At 31.6% G+C, this 26,881-nt stretch overlaps 2 protein-coding genes across 3 annotated transcripts; one reads left to right on the top strand and one right to left on the bottom strand.

The window, feature by feature from the left end:
- Positions 1–6,755: 6,755 nt before the first annotated feature.
- LOC111675170 lies at positions 6,756–12,592 on the top strand. Its single transcript, XM_023435908.2, has 4 exons — positions 6,756–7,071; positions 7,168–7,960; positions 8,755–10,182; positions 10,252–12,592. The coding sequence occupies exons 1-4, from the start codon at positions 7,018–7,020 to the stop codon at positions 11,865–11,867; spliced, it is 3,891 nt and encodes a 1,296-aa protein (XP_023291676.2). The 5' UTR covers positions 6,756–7,017; the 3' UTR covers positions 11,868–12,592.
- Positions 12,593–14,195: 1,603 nt separating this feature from the next.
- On the bottom strand, positions 14,196–24,145 carry LOC111675198 (DNA repair protein complementing XP-C cells homolog). 2 transcript variants are annotated; one of them, XM_023435921.2, is made up of 6 exons: positions 23,666–24,142; positions 22,792–23,606; positions 15,766–17,885; positions 15,017–15,484; positions 14,788–14,956; positions 14,196–14,716 (listed from the first exon to the last, which is right to left on the bottom strand). In XM_023435921.2, the coding sequence occupies exons 1-6, from the start codon at positions 23,839–23,841 to the stop codon at positions 14,439–14,441; spliced, it is 4,026 nt and encodes a 1,341-aa protein (XP_023291689.2). In that variant the 5' UTR covers positions 23,842–24,142; the 3' UTR covers positions 14,196–14,438. The 2 variants fall into 2 exon arrangements, with proteins under 2 accessions (XP_023291689.2, XP_023291698.2); XM_023435930.2 differs by lacking the exons at positions 14,196–14,716; positions 14,788–14,956; positions 15,017–15,484; positions 15,766–17,885 and having other exon boundaries at positions 21,644–23,606; positions 23,666–24,145.
- Between the last annotated feature and the right edge of the window lie 2,736 nt (positions 24,146–26,881).

Genomic DNA, 26,881 nt, shown 5'->3' with positions numbered 1-26,881 from the left:
GGACTTTTTCGTTGTTCAAAAGGTACTTTTTGCAATTTCTACATTATTGAACCTAGAAACATTTAATTAAGTATGTATGGCCCGGATTAAGTGAGGACCCATACAAGGAGACTTTTTGGTACTTTTTTGTTTTTCAAAAGGTACTTTTTGCAATTTCTACAATATTGAACCTAGAAACATGTAATTAAGTATGTATGGCCCGGATTAAGTGAGGACCTATAAAAGGGGACTTTTTGGTATTTTTTCGTTGTTCAAAAGGTACTTTTTGCAATTTCTACAATATTGAACCTAGAAACATGTAATTAAGTATGTATGGCCCGGATTAAGTGAGGACCCATAAAAGGGGACTTTTTGGTACTTTTTCGTTCTTCAAAAGGTACTTTTTACAATTTCTACAATATTGAACCTAGGAACATGTAATTAAGTTTGTATGGCCCGGATTAACTGAGGACCCATAGATGGGGACTTTTTGGTACTTTTTCGTTCTTCAAAAGGTACAAAAGGCTTTAAACACATCATGGTGAAGGGTATATAAGATTCGGCACAGCCGAATATAGAACTCTTACTTGTTTTTTTGTATAAAGTCGATTTTTTACTCATTTTAACATTTCATTTCAAAGATTATATAAATGATTTTCAAATAACTCTTCTCCATAAATTTTACAAACGATTTAACTACTTGTAAAAACAAGTTTTGTTCTAACCAATTTGTTTTTCCGTTTTTGGAGATTTGGACTTTATTTTCTATTTCCAATTTTGTGGACAGATAATGGAATATGATTATTTACGCTTTTAATTTTTATCATATCCATGCAAAAAAGGTTTCTGCGAATAAGCTACATATGTATGTTTATTAAAATAAATAAAATTATAAGCCTTCTGTATACGTATTTCTTGCCACTTTCGGTTTAAACATTTTAAATACCTCCAGCAATTTCCTAGATGATTAGATGAAAGTTTGCTTAATGGTTGAAATCGAATCTCCTGAATTCATGTAAATATAAACTAAATCAGTTTAATTGATGTTAATCTGACTAAATGAATGAATAGATTTAATATTTTTTAAGAACATTTTTAGAAAAGTACATATATTTTTTTAATATCCTAAATTATGTGAATATGTCGTTAATAAAATCGAAAGCAAATCTGGCAATATTGGTCAACCACTGACAGTCGTCGCACTAAAGGAGATGCCAGACTATTATAACAAGTATTAAATGTAAACTATATTTTTTGTACTAAAAACCGTTGTTTTAATATCAAAGCAAATACTAAATTAAAATTTTAACAAAATCAAATAGTGATATTGTTTGCTGCAAGATTATCGCGAGTTTTAAAAAGAATTGGTTGCTAGCATGGGGAAAACCCCCTGAAAATGTTTCTAGCATTGCGAATCCGGCTCTAGATCACTAGCTTCTAAGGGCCAATCTTTAGGTGAAGGATTAGGAATTAAATTAAAATTTGTTACGAGACCTTTTTCTCCTATTGGGTGTGTTGCCACCTCGACTAGCTCATTTGAGGCGTGGATTCCCAACCCGCATACACACACTGGTTCGCATCAACAAAAAAATCTAAATGTTCATGAAAGGTAATGTTTTAAATCCTTGATGTTGGAGGGTTTATTGATTTTGTCATTCCGTTTGTAACACATCGAAATATTGGTCATAGACCCACAAAAGTATATATATTTTGGGTCGTCATTAAATTCTAAGACGATCTACCCATGCCAGTCTGTTGAAAGCACGATAGACCTTGAATGGAAAGATTTCTCATAAATATTTCTTATAGGTAAGTTTTGTTTGGTATTGAAAATGGGCAATATCGGTCCACGTTTTCGGATAGCCCCATACAAGAGGCCCCTCGAAAAGTAGCTTCAACAGTCATAACTTGTTTAAAAATATGAATATAGCGATGAAATTCGACATAAGTAGGATTCAAAATCACTATGCAAAATTTTATGAGGATCGGTCAATAATTGACCCTACCGCCCATATAAGGTCCCTTCACAAAAGGACTTTAACGCTCATTACTGACTTAAAAAATACTAGTATATATAGTCAAACGAGGTTTAATGGTATGTATATAAGATTCAGCACAGCCGAATATAACACTCTTACTTATTATTGATTCAAAACAATAAATAATTTTAATTAATATTTATTATTTTTTTAGGAAAAGAGTAGCTAATATTTTACTCCATATTAAAATATTTCTAACCGAATTCAAATATAAAAGGTAAGTTATATGTCTTATTTTATAACGCGGATCAATTAAAAATGTCGATTATTTGCAGAAAATGTAAAAAATGGATCTGACCGTTTAAACTTTGGTGGGAAATGTATTGGTCATAAGAGAACTCTATTTTTATTGCTTCCTAAAGAATAACAGATAATTTCAATAAATACAAAAGTATGTATATTCAATATTAACTATAACATTATTTTTGTTATTTCGTTGAGTCCAACGTCCAACGATTTTCTGAAAATTATCTAATTAGAAGGTATTAATTTAATATTCTTGATACATATGTGCATATATTATTATTTTTAGTTTAGTTGTTAAGTCAATTATTTTTTACTATTTTAATTTCCATTATTTCAATAAAAACTACAAAATTTCATTTTATTTAGATTTATTTTTATAGATTTTATCTGGGTGACTATAAAAATGGAAAATGAGAAATCCCATCTTCTAGAAGAAAAAATCTCATCTTCTAGATGAGTATACTCATCTTCTAGGAGCACTAAGTAGTCACTTCAAGAAGTGACTTCCTAGTCACATCTAGAAGAGTCTTTGACCTTACTTTCAAGAGTCATCTAGAAGTTTCATGTGCGGGTCTTCCAGAAGAATCTTCCACGTTGCGCTTAGACGTTCACCAGCTCTGCATCAGTTCTTCCCGACTGGTGACAAGAATTCCTATACTTCCGCAACATCGCTGACAAGCTTTTAGCATGTTTGAAAGTTTTACACGGGTAACTTCCGCAATAGAAAATGTTTGTAGGGATATTTAACCATTTTAAAGTGTCCAGGATAAGTTGTATTGGTGTAAACCTATTGCACTTTATAATTGACCTCATTGCCTTGTTCTGTAGCATTTGTAGTCTCTCAATTTGATTACTTGAAAGATATGTATATAGAATTGTAGAACCGAATTCAAAGTGTAATTTTATCATTGTATTATAAATGTTTATTGCAGTTATAGTTGCAATTTTATTTCTTATCTCCTAAAGCACTGAAGCAGTGCCTAAAAGTTTCTTACGGATGAGTAAATACCAATACATTAAAGAAAAACATCCCTACAAACATTTTCTATTGCGGAAGTTACCCGTGTGAAACTTCCAAACGTGCTAAAAGCTCGCCAGCGATGTTGCGGAAGTATAAGAATTCTTGTCACCAGTCGGGAAGAACTGATGCCGAGCTGGGGGACGTCTAAGAGTAATGTGGAAGATACTTCTGGAAGAAACGCAGAAGAAACTTCTAGATGACTCTTGGAAGTAAGGTATTGCCAAAGACTCTTCTAGATGTAACTAGGAAGTCACTTCTTGAAGTGACTACTTAGTATCATCTAAAAGTGTTCCTATCTTATCTTCTAGAAGATGAATTTTCTCTTCTTCTAGAAGAAGAGTTTTCTCTTCTTCTAGAAGAAGAGTATTCTCGTCTTCTAGAAGATGAGTTTTCTCTTCTTCTAGAAGATGAGTATTCTCGTTTTCCAGAAGATGAGTTTTCTCTTCTTCTATTTGTATACTTACCAAAATAAAATCTATAAAAATAAATCTAAATAAAATGAAATTTTATAGTTTTTATTGAAATAATTAAAATTAAAATAGTAGAAAAAATAATTGATTTAACAAAAAAAGTAATATATGTACATTAGACCGACTCACAAAAAATGGTGCTTGAGTTACCCCCCTCATAATATTCGCTCTTATGTAATATGATGTTACCCAAAATATTTTCGGTTAAGTGTTGTCCATTCGTGAGCTGGACAGTTTTAAAGAAAATATCGTATGGGAACACAATTCTTCATGTTAAATTAAATATTTTAACCCAGCTTCAAAAAATCTTTGTTATGTTTTATAATGGTTCCCAAAATATTTCTAGTCTCTCGATGGCCGTTCGTGAGCTGAACCGGTTACAAAAAAGTCCCTTTTTAGTTATTTTGTTTTAAATTATACAGTATTTCTTAAACAATATATATAGTATGTGGTATCAGTTGAAAGGTTTTTTAAAGCCAAGTCTAGAGGTGCGCAAAATTAGCAAAATTGTGCATACATTTTATTTTTCTTAGTGAAAAACCTAACAATTTTAAATATTTTGGAATATGACAATTATAAGCAGACAGTTATTTATGATTAATACATCATTGGACGCGGCTTTAAAATATCTTTTAAACGATACCCCGTATTGGATATTTTGTTTCAAAACAAACAAAAATTAAAAAAATCAAGTAAGAGTTCTATATTCGGCTGTGCCGAATCTTATATACCCTTCACCATGATGTGTTTAAAGCCTTTTGTACCTTTTGAAGAACGAAAAAGTACCAAAAAGTCCCCATCTATGGGTCCTCAGTTAATCCGGGCCATACAAACTTAATTACATGTTCTAGGTTCAATATTGTAGAAATTGTAAAAAGTACCTTTTGAAGAACGAAAAAGTACAAGAAGTCCCCTTTTACTGGTTCTCACTTAATCGGGATATACGAACTTAATAACATGTTTCTAGGTTCAATATTATAGAAATTTCAAAAAGTACCTTTTGAAGAATGTAAAAGTACCAAAAAGTACCCTTTCATGGGTCCTCACTTAATCCTGGCCATACATACTTAATTACATGTTTCTAGGTTTAATATCGTAGAAATTGCAAAAAGTACCTTTTGAAAAACGAAAAAGTACCAATAAGTCCCCTTTTATGGGTCCTTACTTATCCGGGCCATACATACATAATTACATGTTCTAGGTTTAATATCGTAGAAATTGCAAAAAGTACCTTTTGAAAACGAAAAAGTACTAAAAAGTCCCCTTGTATGGGTCCGCACTTAATCCGGGCCATACATACTTAATTACATGTTTCTAGGTTCAAAATTGTAGAAATTGCAAAAAGTACCTTTTGAAGAACGAAAAAGTACCAAAAAGTCCCCTTTTATGGGTCCTCACTTAATCCGGGCCATACATACTTAATTACATGTTTCTAGGTTCAATATTGTAGAAATTGCAAAAAGTACCTTTTGAACAACGAAAAAATACCAAAAAGTCCCCTTTTATGGGTCCTCACTTAATCCGGGCCATACATACTTAATTACATGTTTCTAGGTTCAATATTGTAGAAATTGCAAAAAGTACCTTTTGAAAAACGAAAAAGTACCAAAAGTCCCCTTGTATGGGTCCTCACTTTATCCGGGCCATACATACTTAATTACATGTTTCTAGGTTCAATATTGTAGAAATTGCAAAAAGTACCTTTTGAAGAACGAAAAAGTACCAAAAAGTCCCCTTTTATGGGTCCTCACTTAATCCGGGACATACATACTTAATTAAATGTTTCTAGGTTCAATAATGTAGAAATTGCAAAAAGTACCTTTTGAACAACGAAAAAGTCCCCTTTTATGGGTCCTCACTTAATCCGGGCCATACATACTTAATTACATGTTTCTAGGTTCAATATTGTAGAAATTGCAAAAAGTACCTTTTGAAAAACGAAAAAGTACCAAAAACTCCCCTTGTTTGGGTCCTCACTTAATCCGGGCCATGCATACTTAATTTTTATGTTTCTAGGTTCAATATTATAGAAATTTCAAAAAATACCTTTTGAAGAACGAAAAAGTACCGGAAAGTCCCCTTTTATAGGTTCTCACTTAATCCGGGCTCTACATACTTAATTTCATATTTCTAGCCAATAACAAAACATTAGTGCTGCTCTCGCTCTGCTACTCTTGCTCTGCTGCTCTTGCTCTGCTTTGCTTTTATAAACAAATTACAATAACAATATTTACCGTATTGTTATGTATTTTGTTTTTGTTTTTTGCAGTTTCTGTCTGAGCATGAATAAAAAATCTAAATTTTATATGAAATTTTCAGAGGTTGTCTCGGTTTTTTGCTCATATCTCCGTTATTTATGGACCGATTTTGCTGATTTTAAATAGCGTTCTTGCCGGTCGTATGTCTGATAGAATTATGGAAGATTCGGATCTCGCAGATATCTGGGGTCTTCTAAAAACTGATTTCAACAAACATACAGACAGACGGACAGACAGACAGACGGACAGACAGACAGACAGACGGACATGGCTTAATCATCTCCTATAAGGATCCAGAATATATATACTTTATAGGGTCGGAAAATTATATTATAGAAATTACAAACGGAATGACAAACTTATATATACCCTTCTCACGAAGGTGAAGGGTATAAAAAAAAAATAATAATAATAATAAAAGATCTTTAAGCGACATTTGACATCAAAGAAAATCTCATGCATATTCGAGGATAATAAGTTTTCTCTGACTTAGTCCTGCAGCCATTTTCTCGACACCAAATTAATAATAAAAACACATTTATTTGAATTATATTTAAAGACTATTAAAATCCAAACCTTTTATTTTAATTGATCAATTATTTTTGAAAATATAAACGATTAAAAATTGTTCAATTTTGTTAATTATTTTTCCAATTTTTAACGATTTTGCCGATAAAAATAGTTTTGACGATTTTCTGTCAATATTATCTGGCAACAGTGCGGTTGACATATCAATGTTGATGGAGCAATACGACTTTCAGCTGTTCGATTGGGTTGTGTGTGTGTTTGAAAAATCTTTTGTGTTTTTTTGTTTAAAAATTTCTATTTAATTCTATGGAAAACATAAGTTTTAAAATGTTTATTTGTAAAAACCATTGAACATCTCTTTCCGAAAAAACAGTTAAAACTTGAAATATCCATGAAGTAATAAAGTAAGGCAGCATCATTTAAAGCTATCAAATTGTAACAGCAGTAAAAGACTTCTACAGTCTGGCCTCGACAAAATGTCCAATAGCATATTTGCCCATACTAGAGAGGCGGTACGTGTAAAAGTGAAGGTAATTGAAATGAAATTCAAAACCTAGTTATTGATAGCAATCATCAAGGTTATTGAATGGTTTTAATTTTTCTATTAAAATTGTTTCGTAATACAGAAATGTGAACCAAACCTTCCACCTGAGTGGCGTAAATTCAGCGTAGATCCTCAAATTACTTCCCTGGAGGTTTTGTACTCGTTATTGGCTAAGGCTTTTGATATTAAGTCGGATTTTTCCATTAAATACAAAGCATACGATCCAGCTGGTAATGAGATTTATTTGGCCGTCTTATCAGACTGGGATTTGGATGCAGCATTTTTAAGGATTCACAATATTTCTATACAGACGTCAACGGAACCATGTCTGATGTTGCAAATAGATATTAAACCCTTTACTGAGGTTAAAGAATGGGATCCTGATTTAGCAAGTAGTCCCTCAGCAACATTGATCGTGTCGAACAGTGCTGGAGCTACGCCCACTGGTTCAACGGCTCGTGAATTGATATCGCCACTGCAACAGTCGCTGGGAGTTTCTCAAAAGTATGTTCAACAGATGCAGACAAAGTTGCCTGGACTAATTATGAATCAAATGGAAAAAACATTCTCAATGGTTCAAAAAGCATTCAATTTGAATGAAGAAACAATGGCAGCATTGCCTCCAAGGCCACCATTGGCTGATAATGAGTTTCGCATGTTTCTCGATGCTTTAGGGCAGATACATCGTTGTGATGAATTGCGTAAAGTAATATTTTTTGGTGGTATTGATCCTAGTCTTCGCCGGGTAGTTTGGAAACATATTCTCAATGTTTATCCAAGTGTAATGAACGGTCATCAACGTATGGATTATATGCGTCGTAAATCAGAACAATATTATAAGTTGCGTGAAACTTGGAAGACGGCTATAAAACAAGGTTAGTAATTAATTAATTGTTGCATTTATTTAGCATGAAAAAAATCAAACGTTTTGACACTTAAATAAAGTTGTTAGATTGTTTTCAACATGGTTTAATTTATCGGAAAACAAAACTTAAAAAAAATAAACTTCAATTAGATTTTGACGCAGTTATTATTCCCTATGCTGATGTTTGTAAGGCACAATAATATTGGTCCTATACCCACATTTACGTATACCAATCGGCTCAGAATCATTTTCTGAGTAGATTTAGCTATGTCCGTCCGTCCTTGGAAACCTTGCAATCAAACTACAGGTCGCAATTTTGGAGATAATTCAATGAAATTTGGCACATGATCTTTTATGGTGCCGTTGACGGTTGAAAATGGTTAACATCGGTCTATTATTTCACCTAGCCCCCATACTATTGAACCCGCCGAATAAGGCTTTTAAATTCATAATTATGTTTAATATACTCGCATATTGACAAAAAGCTGCAAAACCAAGATCTATACCTTCATGACCCTCGTGAACTTAAAAATTATAGGGCCTCATTTAACCCTAGCCCCTATAAAAAGCCCCCTTCAAAATTTAACTTAAATATCCACAGTTTTATTCAGCAATAAATGGCTTAAGTATATCTAAGGCTAGGTAAAATTCAACTTATATGCTTTTTATGAAAACTTAATCACATTTTATTCGTATACAGGTGTATGGTCGGCCTCGCCCGACTATAACTTCTTACTTGAAATTAGAATTAAAGTAACATGATGTTATTAATTGATTATACATTTTAAAACATGAATTTCTTAGGATATGTAGTTGGCGAACTAGCTTATGTAACGAGTATGGTAAAGAAGGATGTTTTGCGTACTGATCGTTTACATCCATTCTATGCAGGCAGTGATGACAATCAGAATATAGCAGCACTTTTTAATATACTCACGACTTACGCTCTTAATCATCCATCCGTCAGCTATTGTCAGGGTATGTCCGATATTGCATCACCTTTACTGGTGACCATGAACGACGAAGCTCAAGCTTACATATGTTTTTGTGCTATTATGAGTCGAGTACGTGGAAACTTTATGCTTGACGGCATCGCAATGACGCAAAAATTTGCCCATCTTACAGAAGCTTTAAGTTTTTATGATGCCGAATTTTGGGAATATTTAAAGGCACAACAGGCTGATGATTTATTGTTTTGTTATCGCTGGCTATTGCTTGAGCTAAAGCGTGAGTTTCCATTTGAGGATGCATTGCGCATGTTAGAAGTACAGTGGAGTTCTCTTAAATATGAAACAAGTATTGCTGGAGATCGCGAGGAATTGAAATTGTATGAAAAAGAATTTGTACCAACTACAGAGACGCCAGTTTCAGCAGCTGTAGTAGGTGGTATTCCGACGCCCGCTAGTATTGGGTGTGGAAATGGAACATCACCCATAAGTCCTTCGTTTTTAATGGCAAAGCCAAGAGAAAATGCATACACAAAGGTATGTGCTTTAAGACGTCAAAGTTCTTCGGCATCTCTAAATTCTCTAAGTTCATCGCTAAGTACAAGTACGAATCATTTGGGATGTATGAATGTTCTAAATTCGAAATTAGATGTCACAAAACGTCTTAATCAAAGTTTGGATGACAATATAACACGCCATGCAACACGACGTCAACGAAGAGCTTCATCGAAAGCCCATCAATCATTGGATGAAACTAAAATGTTGCAACTACTAGAAGGTAGTGTTGAAAATTCTGTTGGTTCTATGAAAAATGAACAAAGTAACATTGACGATGATGATGACGTTTTTTCTGATACAAATCATTTCAACTTTCACGATACCAATCCATTTAAGGACAATGATGAAGATCAGTTAAGTAATGTGAGTCAAGTTAAACAAATCCCTAAAGCATTTCTAAGCAGTTCGTCTTCATCGCTACACGGAGATGACACGATATCATCAACGACTACGGGATGTGGCAATGTTAGTGGCAATAGTGGCGATGCTGATGCCAGCGTAGACAGCAGTAGTGAATGTAATAGTCCTGACAACAAAAATCTTCAGATGCCCAAAGGAATCGCAAAGTTACAAAACAAAAATATACTCTCAAATTATAATTCGGTAAGCAATATAATTGCAAAACAACTGGCGACGAATGTAAGCGAAGGTGTCAAGCGAGTTAGCAGCAGTGGTGGTGGACATTTCAGAGATCTTAAGGAGAAAATTGCTGCCACAAGTAGAAAAGGTAGTCAAATATTTTTTATTTTACTTCTAACTTAGAATTACGATATGTTCTTTTAATCTGTTTGTTTAGGTCTAAGCCTAGAGGAGTGCAACGAAAAATCCCAGCAAAAGCTGGTAAAAAATTTTAATGAATTTCTTAATTTTGCTTCATTAAACAAAAGTCGTGTGGCTAATGCTGAAAAAATTAGTGCAACAATATTAACAACTGGTGACAAGTCGACAACAGCACATAAATCTAAAACACCTTCGCCAACACACAATCCAACCTCACCAACACAAACTCTACATCCTTTAGTGCAACTAACAAAAAGTGGGTTTACTTCGTCCCTAGATTCGGATTCCTCATCGATACCCGATACTACTAATAATACTTGGAGCTGTTCAACAGCTGCTACAGCAATACAACAAGCAAATAATTTAAGCAGTAATAGTTTACAACTAGAGCTCAATTCACAACTATCTTCACTTACGCACACCCCAGAACGTACGCCAATCGCTGAACGTGAAAGAGATCAATCTACGCCAAATTCGGCGAGCAAACATAAAGATCAAGGTGATTCCAGTGCCACTCCTGACGATAGCCAAGAATTGGATTATTACCCCATGACAACAGCAATTACTCGTGAATTACGTTTGGAAGCTGAAAATTTAGACCGCCAGTTATTTGGTGATTTAATTTGCATAAAGGATGAAGAAGGCGGAAAGAAAGATTCCACGGGTAGTGAAATAGAGTATGAAAAATTGGAAAAAGATTCACTTGACATGGTTGAAGATTTAAAAGAAAATGAAATCATTACTTGTCCCGAAGTCAGCGAACTTATGATGAGACGACGTCAACGTGATAAATCATTGGCCGCAAAAAATGATGATAAGGTGTCTAAGCACCTCCTGAATGGACGAATTGATAGCAATTTGAATGTACGTGATGGTGGGGGTATTGAACATGGAGAACAAACTAAAAGTAATGTGTCGAATGTTTTAAAACTAAATCCTTTTTTGGATGAAAGTCTTCTACGCGATGAAATATTGTCAACAGCACAAAAGACCGGTAGTATAAGTAGTAGCAATAATATATATAATCTCCCTACAACTTCCACATCCTTGCCAGAAGTGTTGGTGCCAATATCAACAGATACTCCAGATGCAACTGCAATAGATGAAATGGCAACAACAGCAGCTGAAGACGAAGTCACTTTTTCCACAAAATCACCACCATTTTCCAGTTCAGCAACGAACAATTCCTCACCTACACCCCGTCTACCACCTCCATCGGAGTTTGGTGGTGGTAATCCGTTTTTAATGTTTCTTTGTCTTACACTTCTTTTACAACATCGCAATACCATTATGAAAAGTAACATGGATTACAATGAAATTGCCATGCATTTTGACAAAATGGTACGCAAGCACGATGTGACCAGAGTCCTCAATCAAGCTAGACGCATGTATATCGATTATTTAAAAAATCAAACTACATACAATCCACAACAAAAACAAGAACTGCAGTCAACTATTCCAGGTTCTGTGCAGCAACAACAGCCAACAAGTGATGTTAATAGAAACGCAACTGCATCGACCAGTAATCATCAGAAACATTCCAAAAACATTCATCATAATCCTCACCATTATACTTCAGTCACGACTTCATCTACATCCACATCGCCATCATTTTTTACCAAGTCGTCATAAGATATTATAAACCATTCCAGGTGGAATTGTTTATAATTGACCAAACAAAAACACCAAAGATTTGTTAAGAATACAAATGGACTGTGTTTTTCACTTGTTTTTCCTTTCACCTTAACTTTTGAGATTAAGTAAAAAATTTTCTTTGATCTTAATTTGGAATAAGAATACGATTTATTTTTAACTTCTATGTATGTGTACTTAAAGTTGACGTTTTTTATTCTTTAGATTATTTACATATGTATGTATGTGTGTATCTATTTTACGATATGTATTTTATTATCTTAATATTTATGTATAATTTTTATTAAGACAAGTTTTGTATCTCATTTTAATTAATTTATTCTACTGAAAATAAAATCAACATACATATGTATAAAATTAAGCTTTAATTATTATACTAAACGTTTATTCTTAATCTTAAACTTCATTCAATTAAAACATTATACGGCAACAACTAAGCAAGAGAACAAAATAAAAAACTCCATAGAATTCCTCCTCACTTACTTTATACAATATAGATTTATTATAAAATGTATGTGTAAAATAAATAAAATTGGAAATTCTAATTCAAAATAATATGAATTCAATATATACACACAATAACAACAATACTATAAATTAGTGAGTAAGTGAAATGTAAAAAAGAACTCCACAACAAACCATATTTCAAATTCGCTTTTAAAATCAATAATAAATTTAATTATTTATCGATTTAATTAAAACAATTGCTTGAGTCTATTAATATTTACATGTTACGAAACTAAGTAATAAAAGAAATGTAGTAGCACAAATCCAACAACCAGTAAACAATTTCCAATCATCGATATTTTTTATTTTTTTTATATCGGTTTTTTGTTGTTTACAAACAGTGAATTAATTGGTTCATATTTCTTGTGAAGATCAGCAGAATTATTAAATCAATCATAGAAGTGGTCTGGATTAGATGAAAAAAAAAATAGTGTCTTAATATTTATTGTTGGGCCTGTTCGCAAATGCATTGTATCCGATGATTAGTTTGTGATGCTGATGCTAATAATCTGATGTTCATTTTTTAAAAACGCCTGAATGAAATATAAAGGGCCTATTACTAATTTAACAACAATATTTTGCCGATTTTTTTCTGAAATAAGAATAAAAACTGAAGAAACTGCTCTACCTCAGTTGATCTTAACCATAGTTCTGTGGGACGCAAATTTTCTAGACCTAGCGAAAGAACTGAATAAATGCACCGCGTCTTGATGGCTTCGATGACAGACAATGTGCTGAAACGATTCGTTTACGGCAGTAGTTGAGAAAACTATACCTAGCGGCTCTTAATTGTGCTAAGATGCTTCTCGAATCCTACAAAAGAATTTGATGGTTGGTGTGACTAGGCAGATGACATGCCAACAGAAACGTTTAGTCAACAACACAGTTCCTTATAGCATGTCATCTCCTTAGTAACCCCAATCATCAAATTCTAATTGAGAATGGAAAAGAATAAAGGACCCGAGTCATACTCGTCTAAAGATTGTCACACCAGCGACAACTGTATCAACCGAAGCAGGTCTGTAGTTACTAGTGGTTACTTATACTTTAATTATCTTTAAATAAAGGTTGAAGATAGAGTTTATCTAAGTAAGTAAGATCATGTAGTTTATCTCTATTCTTGGGTCAAACAGGAGATATGGAGTAGAGGGGCGATGGCGTTAAAGATAAGTATATAAAAATCTTAAGAACCGATTTTAGATTGAATTTAATACGAGATCCTATAAATATCATACACTGGAAGATATACAATAAAACTCAAAGATGTGTTTTACATGGTATAAGTAGACATTCTCATTAATTAATTACCCATTGAGAATTACAGCCTAAACGTAATGGCTACAAGTTTGGAGTCTATTAATAAGATCTAAAAAAATAAAACAGATTATTTGTTATTGTTCTAGACTAGAGTGTTAGAAGAACATGGCTAGGAAGTAGATTCCTAATGGTACACAACCCCATTAAGCTAAACTATTTTCGATCTGAATAAATATATTCACAAAATTTATTGGCCCCTATTCTACATTTCAATTCGAATCGAAATTTTCTCCGTTTGGCAGCTTCGGTATTCTGCATTTCGATCCTACTTTCCGCCACATTAACAACTTTCAAAAACGTAGGTATGATCGTAACGCAGAATACATACATTCATAAAGCATTGAAACGAAATGGAATTGCTTCTTCTTTTTCTTACGATTCAGTTTTTGATTGGAATACCTTTTTTCGATCGTTGTGTAACTGAATGCGTAAACGTAATCGAAATCCAGAATAGGGGTGATTAAAACAAATATGTACACCAAATTCTATTTTAAATGGAGTTTTTATTCGTGCCAGAAATTTCTGAAAACATAGACCAAATTTAGCATACAAACGAAAATATATGAATGATATGAATATAAAAATATAATAATAAACATTAATAAAAAAATATAAAAAAACATAACTGGAATAATAGAGAGTGTATGGTTATTGATGCGTATGTTTGTACATAGTGCGCGACTGTAGCATAAAACGCTGCATTTACTTTGTTGAATGATTTCAGTTTTAAAAATTATATTTTATCTTTAGACGTTCACGGATAAGAAGACCTCGAATAAGTTTCTTCCAGTTGCCATAAACTCGAGCCTCATATTTTTCCTGTTCTTTGCGTTCCTGTTCTTCTTGATCTTGATGCCAGGCGGCAACAACTTGATCTTCGAATTCTTCACAAACAATAAAGCCATCATAGGTGGGATGACAAGCGCCTTGATGAAAATCAAAGCCGACTACAGCATTGGCACAATCGATCCCAAGTTTTTTGCAAATTCGGTTAAGACCAGGCACTTGAGAAAGAATAAATATTATCATTATTCAGTGATATACATAGTATTACCTTATAATTTTTTATACTTACAACGTATATGTTTGGTTTTTTTGGGCAACATGGACGGTTTGAATAACTCAACATTACCGTATGCATTACGTGGTACCAGACCGTTTTCAGCTGTGGGTGGTTCATAATCCTGTGTTTGCCAGTAACCAAAAATTTCAAGTGGTTGATCTTTTATGACAGTTTGAGTGATCTTGAGAAAAATATAAATATTATATTATACTTATGATACTTTTTATTGATATACACTTACCCTATCCCACTTGGGTCGTGCCTTTACAATTTTATATGGTTTTTCACCTAATTTTACGGTTCGGGCTTGCTTAAGCCAAATATCCCTGGAGTGCAAAGTGTGAACACAATCTCTGGAATACACAGCTTCTCCGCGAATATAGCCGAGTGTTGGCGCATTGGGTGGATATATGGCTTCGAATTTTAATAAATGCCGTTCCAAAGCATAAAATGGGTGATTTTTATAGTCTCCAATAGCGGTTGGCATCGGTTTCTCTTCATGAATACGTCGCAATTCTTGATCCTCTTTTATGTCACGCTTTGTACGATGACCCACATACTTACAAATCGCTGTGTCTAACCAGGCTTTATCTACTCTAGATTTACGTACGACGGTAGTCCAATTCGGACAATATCTAGCAGTAACATCTTTAATACTTAAATCATTTTGAAATGCAAAGACATATGCCAAAGAGGGCGAAGCGGATTTCTGAATAAAAAATAAAATAATGTAGGTAATTAATAATTTTTCTGTGTAATGAATAGTGTTATAAATGTAGGTTCTAAAAAATTGTTGTTCAATGAAATTTGAATATCACTTTAATATGTAGACAATGCTTTGGCAGACATCTCAGAAGGAATTGTCGTAAAATTGAAGTAAACATTTAATCCTTAGTATAATTGCCGTTAACAAATGTTTCATTGAAGTCTACGTGAATTTTTTATTCAATATTGCATCTTTATCAAATTAAAAAAAAAGCTTAAACTTACTCTTATTGTATCGACGCAATGTATTTTTCCTTTAAATATATCGACACAAATCCATTGTTCCTCAACATCACACCAAACTTCAATCCACATATCGCCAGCAGTCTGTTTACGTTTCGCCTTCTCAGCACTATCCGCATTATCATTTTCATCATCAGACGATAATACACGACGATCTTGTTTAGCTAAAGAAGGTGCAGATTTTGGTTTTTTCGGTGGTGACGGTTCAAAATCTTCATCGGAATTGTCTGTACTACGTTGGGTCTTTAATTTTTTTATGTTTGGGCGACGTTTCTTTTTGCCATTTTTCGAGTTCAAAATATTATTCTCACAATCAGCATCATTATCATTTGCTCCGTCTAACTGAGGTATTTCAACTTGCATAGTTTTGGTATCATCTTGAGAATCTTCGTTGGTCTTTTGACGTGAACGTAGAACTCGTTTTGGAACACTGATAGGTTGAGGATGTATTAGAAAATCGGTTGATATTTTTGCTTTATTAATGGGACTTTTACCACGAATCGTTTTCTTTTTAACATTTGTATTTTGCTGTATAATACCTGGGAATTTTTCTTTGTAGTGTGAGTTTTGTAATAGAAAAGCTGTAGATATATGGGCCTGTGGTGATTTACTACGAGACCGAGTACTTCGTGTTTGTTTTGAGGTGGTGGGTTGTTCAGTAGGATTTAGGTCTTTTCCAGCTTGTACGACAATTTTTGGTATGACCAAGGTGCCGGCCTCAATTGTAGGTCTCTTGTTAGGTTTTTCCTCTTGCTTATCACTGCTGTCGATTGCTTTAGTACGCTTTAATCGTGACAAAGTAGGTTTGTTTAGAGATTTAGTTTTATTTTCTTTTTGTGAATTTTCCAAATCATCGGGGCCGCTACTTTTCTCGTTATTGATGTCTTTTGCTGAAGGTTCTGAAGTTTTAGTTCCTGAAGCCAGGCTGCTTGTTACAGTAGTTTTAGTTTTCTTAACTGCCGTCCCCTTTATTGTTTTCTCTTTCGATTTAGGGTTTTCTTCATTCTTGTCACCCTTAGGCTCTTTAACATTTATAGTAGTTGCCGATGCTTGTGTTTTTTCATCAATATGTTTTTCTTTAGCATTTGTTTTTGTTACCTTTTCTTTTTTCATACCAGATTCTGATTTAGTGCGTTTAGTGTTATTCCGATTTTCCATTTCCTTTGAGTTTGTTAATTTCCTACTTGTTTTTTGGTGTTCTTCTACTTTTACGACATCTTCACTGTCTACAGAGGAACTTTGCTTGGACTTTTTAATTTTCTTAGATTTAACTTCTTGTTCATTTTCTACTTTTTCTTTTGCATCACTTTTAGGTACATTTTTTATGCTTTTCTTAGCTTCAACTGTTTTTTGTTCACTATCTGTGCTCTCCTGTTTCATTATCTTAACTTTAGAACAGTAAGCCTGAGGCATTGCTTCAGTGTTACTATCTGTATCTCGATCCTCTTTCTTGATCTTTTTAGAAGAAACGGAAACATTTTTATCACCCCTTTCATCATCATCTTTTTTCAATTTAAGCGATAGTAAATCTGATTGAGCAGGTTTCAAGGGCATCGGTTGCATATTTACAATCAAACGACATTGGAGTCCCATACCACGTAGCAGAATAATAAATATGAAAATCATATCCTGTTTGCTACGAGCTTCTTTTTTCTCAATTTGTTTCAAAAGTTCAAGGTGTGCTTTGGTTTTGGTTTTAGCTGCTGATTTTTCAGGATATAAATTTTGTGTTTTTAATTTGATCGCACTCTTAAACCAAGTCACCATTGACTGAAAGTATTTTATTTCAGTTCCTCTGTCAGGCGGATATGCGGATTTACTGGGTAAAAGCTTTAAAACTTTTGGCATTAAGATTGTGTCGTTTAACAAACGATTGTAAAAAAATGTACGACCAAAATGACACAACAAACTGGCTTTGTGCAGTAGAACTTGACGTTCCTTAATATCTCGATTTAGTCTACGTTTAAAAGCCATTTCTATGTCTTGTTGGGTCTTTATTTTTTTCTCACGATTGCGAGATGGCAAATCTACGTGTATTTCAAGGCTTCCAATATGTGAAATGTCGCTTGAAGTTGCTGTGGTGTCAATACCTTCTGAAGTATCTGTAAGTAGAGCACAAATTGAAGAAACAAATTTAAAATACTTCTTTTTAAATGTATAACATGCCTTTCACTTACTATACGATAAATGTTTATCAAAAAAAATCAAGCGAACAGAACGACGAGTTTTAAGGAAAAATATTACAAAAAACATTTGTATATGGTACAGGAATTTAAAAAGCCTTTTCTAAATATACTAGACTTACTAGAGCAAAAAGTAAGAGTGTTATACATTTTCGACTACGCTGAATCTTATATGCCCACCATCAAACCGTATGCCGTAAATGGAATGTTTCAAGGCGGGATGTGTGTTCGATGTGTTACCAACGGAATGACAAAACCAATATTCCCCTTTCTTTTTTGATGGTGGGTATAAAAATATACATATATCCTCTATACCATGGTCAACAATATAAATGTATTTTAGTCATTCTAGACATCTAGGAACGTAACATCAGTAATCAATGTTATAAAGACAAAAACTTCGTAGGCTTAAGCTGTGGATACATGAATGAATGAAGTAGGAATAGTATTTTTACTAAAATCGCCTAAATATACATATTCGAAGCCTATGTTGGGGAATAAAACGTTCTTTGTTCAAAACAATATGATTTAAGTATGGAATTATTAAACCGTTTACTTTCTATATTAACCCTTAAATGCAAACGAAAGCGCTATAATGAATAAGCAGTTGTAACATATGTTAAATTTCGAGGCGATTTGGTAAAACACTTCATCTGCCTTCATTCCAAGAGTCCAGAATTTTACAAATTTTAGAGTTTTGATTTGATAAAAATTTGTTTTATATTTTCTTAAACTTTTATAACATTTAATAATTACTTTTATTTGCCAGCCTAAACTGGAATGACAATTGTATTCCAATAATTTAATTTATGGGCAAAGTAATACAAATATACTTTTTTAGGAGATAAAGTGTTTGTAATATAATTATAATAAATATAAATAAAATATTAATTATAATCCAATAGTTATAGAAAATATATTAGAAAACATGCATTTAAGGGTTAACAAATAAAAGCTACTACATATTTGTTATAGCAACGTGTATTAATAATTAAAAAAATTAGTAAGTTAAAAAGAAAGCCAAAACACAATTATGTTTAGTTTGTTGCATTTTAAATAACATTTATTTTATTAGTGTTTTTTATTTAAGATTTTTTTTTATTTTTTACTTTCTTCAGCAAGTGTTGGTTGTGTTAGTGCTTTTAAATATTTAATTTATTTTATAGATTTAATTTTATTTAATTACATTTATATTTTTATATTAGATTTCAATTGTAACAACACAATAACAATGATGATTTCTTTTTTTATCTATGAAGGCTTGTAGTATAGGGATTTTCTTTGTTTAAGTTTTAAATAATTATTTTCTATTATTTTTCAATATATTTTATTTTATTTTATTAAAAAAAAACTAAGTTTGAATAATGAGAGATTTTTTTTAATTAAAAAATTTATGGCTAAGTTCTTTTTTTAATTATTAATAAACCAGGTTAAATATGAAATACATATATGCTTTAAATGCTTAATGTTTACTGTTGAGCTAAACGTATCATAATTTGCTGTTCTATTTTTTGCTTATTAGCCGACTCAATGACATTTTTGGAAAAACTATTAATATGTAATCTTATGTAGAACCAAAGTATTACATACGAAATTATTTAAGTCATTGACTCAGTAGTCACTTTTCCATTACTGAAATTTTTATTCTAGTTAAAAACAGTTTTCTATTTTAAATGGACACATTTAGTTAAAAGGTTTTGTATTTTAAATAAAAAAATTAATAAATACAATAAACAAGTATAGTATTTTTTATAAAAAATAATTAAGATTGATTTTTAGCTTAATTACGACGTATGTAACTAATTAATTGGCCTTTCTAAACTTAAATATGGGCCTGTGACCTGGGAGCTAAGTGATGCCTTATTAGATTCAGAAAGTTATTCTAAATCGGTAGGTGAAACGCCAATTCTAAACGCAAAACAATACAGTAGTGGAAAAAAATAATAGAAATGACTTCATTTTGTGGTGAAAACTAAATTTTCTCAAAGCTGTCAGGAACCATGCGGTAAATTAAACGGCAAAAGAAAAACTTTATTATAAACGTAAAAAGTAAATAACTTCATTTATAATAACAATTTTCAAAATAAAATACAAAAACAACGATTAAAAAATCATACCTTATGTCGCCTATGCAATACTATGAATCTTTTCTATTATTTTTCCAATGCCAAATTTTTTGAATACCAATAAAATACGATATGAAAGAAGAATTAAATACTTTTTTCTTGAGATACTAATCATGGAATTCTAATGCGTAGTTTTTGACGAAATTTAGTTTTCAATACAAAATAAAGTCGTAAAAATGGAAATAATTACGAAAATTATATAATATATAAATAAAACAAAAGAATTTTTTTAATAAAATAGTTAACCTATTAATTTTCATGAATTAATTACCGAGCTCACAGAGCCATATATGTTTAACAATTATACTGCTTTCCAATAAGAATCGAAATTTACTCTGTATTGCTTAAAAATTTATGGAAACGTCAGTATTTTTTAACTATATTTCCAATTTTTCCCAAAACGTGTTATGTATTCTTTAAATTAAACTATTTCAGAACATATGGATTTAGAACCTCTGTTTACTGGCTGATATTGATATAAAAATCCCAAATGTCCTGTTTTTTTATTAAATGTTACATTTCCTTTTTCAAATGTATTAATGTGGACGTTTTGCAAATTCTCCTATCTCGACATAAGACAATTTCCCCAAATGTAGTCAACATAAAGGCGAATATTTCTGTCTAGTCGGGGTAAGTCTATGCTCTCTAGATCTAAAGATATGACACTATGTTTAAATAGTTTTATGCTCCTTTTTACCCAAATAGGAGATTTTGTCAAAAGTCCACAGCATATAAGTTAAAATTTTCAAAATATCTCTTCAATTATGAAATTTTGAATTTTATGTTATTCTTTAATTTAAATTTTTAATAATGACTAAACTAAACTAATAATAATTATAATAATGTAGTGTAATCTAGTGTATTACAAGTAGATTTAGAATATGTTTTTATTGTTTTTAACAATTATTTATTTTTTTTGTATATTTCGTATTTAATGTGAATACAATATTTAAAGTAAATTCGTTTAAAATTCAGTTCTCTAATTTTTTTTATAATTTTAATTAAATTAATTTTTGATTTTATTTTTTTATTACTAATTTAAACAACAATATTTATCTTTTTTTGGTAACTATAAATCAACTTTCTTTTTATAAAAATTGATGTTATTTAAGCTTTTCCACTTTTTATTTGAAATGTATTTTAATACAATTTCACTATTTTTTTTAGTTAAAAAATACATATTAATTACTTGCTACTGAATTTTGAATAAATTTTGAAGTGTTTCAGTTTCTATGTATTTTATTATATTTTTAGATTTTTAACAAAAATTATTTCTTTACATTTATTTTAATATATTCTGTTAATATCTGTATGTGTCTTTTTTATACCAAATCATAAACACCAAAAGTATATTTTTTTAAAACATAGTTAAGAAACAATGCGTGCTAAAAGAAAATTCTAGCATAAAATGTTGTAAATTTATTATAAATTAGAATAAAAAAAGTTAACTAAATATGGTATGTATGTATTAGCTACAAATAACAATAAAATTAAAAATAATGTTAAGAAACCCTTAAATGCATTGTTAAAATAAATAAAATTTTAAAAATATATATCACAACCATAGTTTTATGAAATGACATTAAAATATAAAAAAAATGTGTAAAAGATTTTGAAAATTATTTTGATTCACTTTGTATTTTTATATCGTCCATTATTTATTTTCTTAAGTATTTAAAAAAAAATGCCCATTATCTATTAATCTGTTTCCATATTCTTAAATAACATTCATATTCATATTAGACATGGGTACAAAAAATTTAAAAAAAAAAAATTAGTTAGAAAGTAAAACATCTACCGCCTTGTGCAAAAACAATTATTAATTACTACAAAAAATATAAAAACTGGTTTTAATCTCAATCAAGATGAGGTCAATTGCAGACTAAATCTCATATTGCTTTTTAAACAGACCAACAAATTTTTAACACAGATACCAAAGAATACTTTTTTAAAGAATTAATGTTTTCTGAAACCGAATCTAACAATCTATTCCCCTTAAATTAGATTTTCCTAATATATATATAAGATCAAAATCACGTTTTCAAAATCTCTAGAATGGTTGAATATGGATAAATGAATATAATTCAAAATATATTAAGGTTCTTGTTAATAACAAAAACATTTATACTAATTAGCGAGCTGCTATTTCTTGTTGTTGTTGTTTGTTTTTTATTAATAATGACGACAAATGTACATGTCTAGACGATTACTAAAATAAAACGTTCCATTTTTATTCGAATAAAAAATTAGAGATCAAGAACTATAAAGTAAATAATAATAATAAATTCTGAGTAAATAAGAAAATTTAGTTGATCTAAATTTTTAGATTATTTTTTTTGTTTTCACATATTTAAAACTCATTCAGATGTTTTTTATTCACTTCATTTATAATTATGAGTTGTTTTGCTTAACTTTGCCATGTTTTTTTTTAATTTTTGCTAACAGCATAATTGTTTTAAATATCTACAGAGTCTCAGAATTTTATATATAAAACCATTGGAAGCGCACAATGAGACTTTAAGATACAATAATAGTATTTTCAGCATCATCCGGTTTTTATAATAAAATAAAATTAATATCTTGGGCAAAATACAACAACTTCAGAAAGATAAATGGTGTTATTTTTAAACCACATCAACATTAAGCAATATTTTTTTCATAAAATACCTAAACTACAAATATCTACTTGCGTTTCCTACCTGCTACTTCTTCCCAATCAGAATCGTCGGTATCATTGGCGGCCACAGTTGATGTAGGACGTGTTTTCGTATGTCGTTTAATTCTTGTAGATTTTGTCTTGTTTAGTTTTGAAGGTTGACTTTTGTTTGGCTTTTGTTCGTTGCCGATAACGTCATCGTCGTCTTCATCATCTTCATCTTCTCCATCGTTGTGTGAACGATTTTGTTGCTTTTCGCCCAATGCAAGCACGGCATATACATCTAAAGTATCAATATTTGTAGATGCTGACGATTTTTTACTAGATTCTTCAGCATTATGCTTGGCAACGCTTTCCTTAACGCGTTCCAGACTTTTAGCATACTCAAGCAAGTTATTAAAGTCAAAAGCTTTTTCATCTTTTTTCGCCTCAACCAGATCGTCATCTGACCCAGAGTCAGTAAGATTTCCAAGACCGGCGTTACAATCAAAAACGGGAACAGGTGAGACTGAAGGTCTTTTGGTTGACTTAGTTTCAACGTTGAAAAAACTGGATTGAATATCCAAATCTTCGGGATTAACTAGATAGTTATCAATGCTGGAATCACTGCTGGAGCCTGAATCTTCGTCGGCATTATTTAATCGTTTGATACTTTTGCTTTCATTGGGCGCCGTGGCGTTTTTTGAATTCGTGCGTGATGTAGATGCTGAGGGGGAGTTCTTCCCAGCAACACCGCTGGGTGGTGAAAATGTTTTGGGTGGTGGCCTATATTTGTTATAAAGTTTGGCACGCAGTGATAACCCAGTGCGTTTTTTTGATGATGTTTGTTTGGCAGCACTGCGAGCTTTTGGCTCTCCCCTTTAATACAAAAAATAATAAAAAAACAATGTCAAAAAACCTATGAAGTTGAAATATACCTTTTTCGTCCCGCACTTGTTCCACTTCCTCCACTTGCAGCTTCAGCTAAGGGCGATCCTTCAAAATCGCTATCATCATCATCTGATGACTCGCCCCCCTTAATATCTTTGCTGGGCTTCCACTCATCCTCACTTGCTGAAAAGCCTTCAGACATAGAATCTTCTTCGTCTGACATTTTCCTGTTTTTTATGCGCCAGATTTGATGTTGTTGTTTTTGATGCTGCTGCTGCGTTTGATTCACATTTGTTTGCAAATTCCTAATGTAGGGAATTTTATTGATTTTTTTCTTGTTTTCCTTTGATGCTTTTAAATCTTATTATCAATTGTAAACTTAAACTTCTCTATGATTTCCAATAAAACTCACTATATTGCGCTTTTTTGTTTAAAATATACTTTTAAACTGTATTTTACTTTTTGCCATAAATTTGTGAAATTACCCCAGCAAAATTAAAGTCCTGTGCCGACAAACATTAACGACGACGGCTAACATTATTATATTCGACGGCTGAAATTAAAATCGACTGTGAGGCGGCTAAGATTTCAGTTGCCGCGTAAAAACGAAATTAATCTTGCAAAACAATTTAATTTACAGGACGTTACAACCAGTAAAATCAAAAGATTTTAATAAGAACTCAAAAATGTCATCAATTATGTACATATTATCATAAATTAATTGTGAATGATTTGACGTTCATAGAAATCATTTTTTCTCCGTTTCACAATTACATCGGATTTTTAAGGTTTTTCCGGAAATTTGCTAGCGACTAACAGCAGTGTTGCCAACTTAGTGCTTTTAGCACTATTTGCGGTGCTTTTTGGTGTGCCAAACGCGGAAAATTTTGCTCATGGTGCCTTTCTTCAAAAAGGCACTAAAGTGGTGCTTTCTAATTTTATGACAGTGCATTTAGTGCTTTTTATACCCAACATATACCCAAGATGAGTGGGGTATATTGATTTTGTCACTCCGTTTGTAACACATTGGTCGTATATATTTTGGGTCCTTATTAAATTCTAAGGCGATCTAACCATGTCCATCCGTCTGTTCATCTGTCCGTCCGTCTGTCTGTTGAAAGCACGATAGGGTTAGAACGTAAAGAGCAAACGAGTTAAATTTTTCCACAAATTTTTATATGCATCAAAATTTCTCTACCAAATGACATTAATACTCATTACCGACTTAAAAATATTCGACATAAATATGTTTTATATAAGCCAAAATCTCTCTAGCAAATTTTACGGCAATCGGTCCATAATTGACCCTACCCCCACATATGGTCACCTTCAAAAATTGATTTTAACGCTCATTACTGACGTAAAAATACGTGTTTAACGGAGAAATTCGAAATAAACTACTTTTATACAAATGTAATCTTCCTAGCGAATTTAATTCGGATTTATTGGTAACTTACCCTACCCCCTATTAAGGTCCCCTTAAAAATATGAGTACAGCGATGAAAATTGACAAAAAATAAGTTTTATACAATTTTTTTACACAATTGAATCTATCCCTCATATATAAAGCATCCATGATTACTTCATTATTTTTTATTATAATTCTTTATGCCGAATTTTATGACGATTGGTCTATAACTGACCAACAAAACAAAATCTATGTACAAAATGTACAAAAGCAAATATTCTTCAAAAACAAAAAAACAAAATATTCAAAATACTTTAAAATAAGTTATGTTATTCACTTTCAGTGAAATTAACAATTTTTCCAGAACTCAAAAAGCTTAAAAATAATATATATAGATTTTGCAAAAAAAATATATTTCATAAGTTTTGTAAAATTTTACAATTTGGGTGTGGGTAGATCGGTTGGCCAGTTGCTAGTGTGCCTGTCAGTTTGAATGTTTAATGACATTTTACTAATTTTAAAATTCTCATCTTATTTATCTAATATTCGTCAAACATTAGTTTTAGTTCTTACGTTACTAAAAATCTAACTCACACCGGTGAAAGACTTTAGTATGACGCATGTTTTGTTTTGCAGCCCAATGTTCTAAAAAACGAATTTTGGAGTCTTGTAGGAAATGAGCGAAATAATGTGCAATTTTTATTAAAATAAACAATATTTGACTGAAAAAACGTATGCGGAAGCTGTCGCCTTAATATCCTGTAAATTTCTTTAAGATTCTGTGTTACCATAATAATTTTGACTCATGCCCAGTGTTAGCAATTTGACGATTTTCCCGACCTGTTTCACACTAGGAAAATTTTTTTTGGTAAACTTTTGATTTTCCTGTGAGAAAGAGAAAGAAATATCTCTTTCTCTCACAAGCCAAATTAAAAGGTTTTCAACAAAAGCTTCCCAGTGTGAAACAGGTCTTTGTAGTCTGGCCTATAGTATATATACTATAGTAAAGTCAATAGTCTAGTAAAGGGGTCGGCAAACTTTTGAATCGGAAGGGCCGAAATTTACAGTTCACAAAACATGGGTTTTGAAAGAGCCACAAAATGTTTATTTATTGAAACATTACAAACACTTTATGAATTGACTTCAAAAAAAAATTTTGTTTTAATTATATACAAGACAATTCTGCAAGGAAGATTATTGACTACAAATACTTTGTGAATTTTCATATGTTTTTTTAATATTTATTATATAAATATAAACATTTATTAGAGTTGGGCAACAGTGATATTACAGTCAGTGATAAATGAAAGGAATTTGCCATAATACAGTATAAGTGTCATAGTGGCAACAATCGAGAAAATTTTTTAGAATACTGTGATGTATTGCGGACATCGAACCATAATTGATCAACCCCAATATAAGAAATCTTTCAGAAAATTACGATCATAATTGACATAACAGTAGCAGTATAGCGACGAAATTCTAAATAAATAAGTTTATAAGAACACATATATCTGTACCAAATTTAATAAGGATGGATTCAAAATTGACCCTACCCACATATAGAGTCCTCTTTCGAAAACGAAGGCTAAAATACAAGTATAATGATGAAAATCAAGACAAACAAGTATAAAAGTATAGTCAGTCGGGCGTGACAGACCAAATGATATCCTACAACAGTTATGAATATTAAATGTGATTTATTCTTTATAATAATTCATTGTTCCGAAAATCGAAATATCTGAAAGAGGCTTTATATGGGGCTAGGGGCAAATATGGACCAAGCCCGATAAAGTTTTGTGGATATATTTATATAATATTTATTTGTGCTGAATTTCACCGCGATATTTGTGTT

Source organism: Lucilia cuprina, chromosome 6, assembly GCF_022045245.1.
Source record: "Lucilia cuprina isolate Lc7/37 chromosome 6, ASM2204524v1, whole genome shotgun sequence".
In the NCBI taxonomy this organism is placed as follows: Eukaryota; Metazoa; Arthropoda; class Insecta; order Diptera; family Calliphoridae; genus Lucilia; species Lucilia cuprina.
Note: the sequence above shows the minus strand (reverse complement) of the source record. Positions and strands in the feature narration are given on the sequence as shown.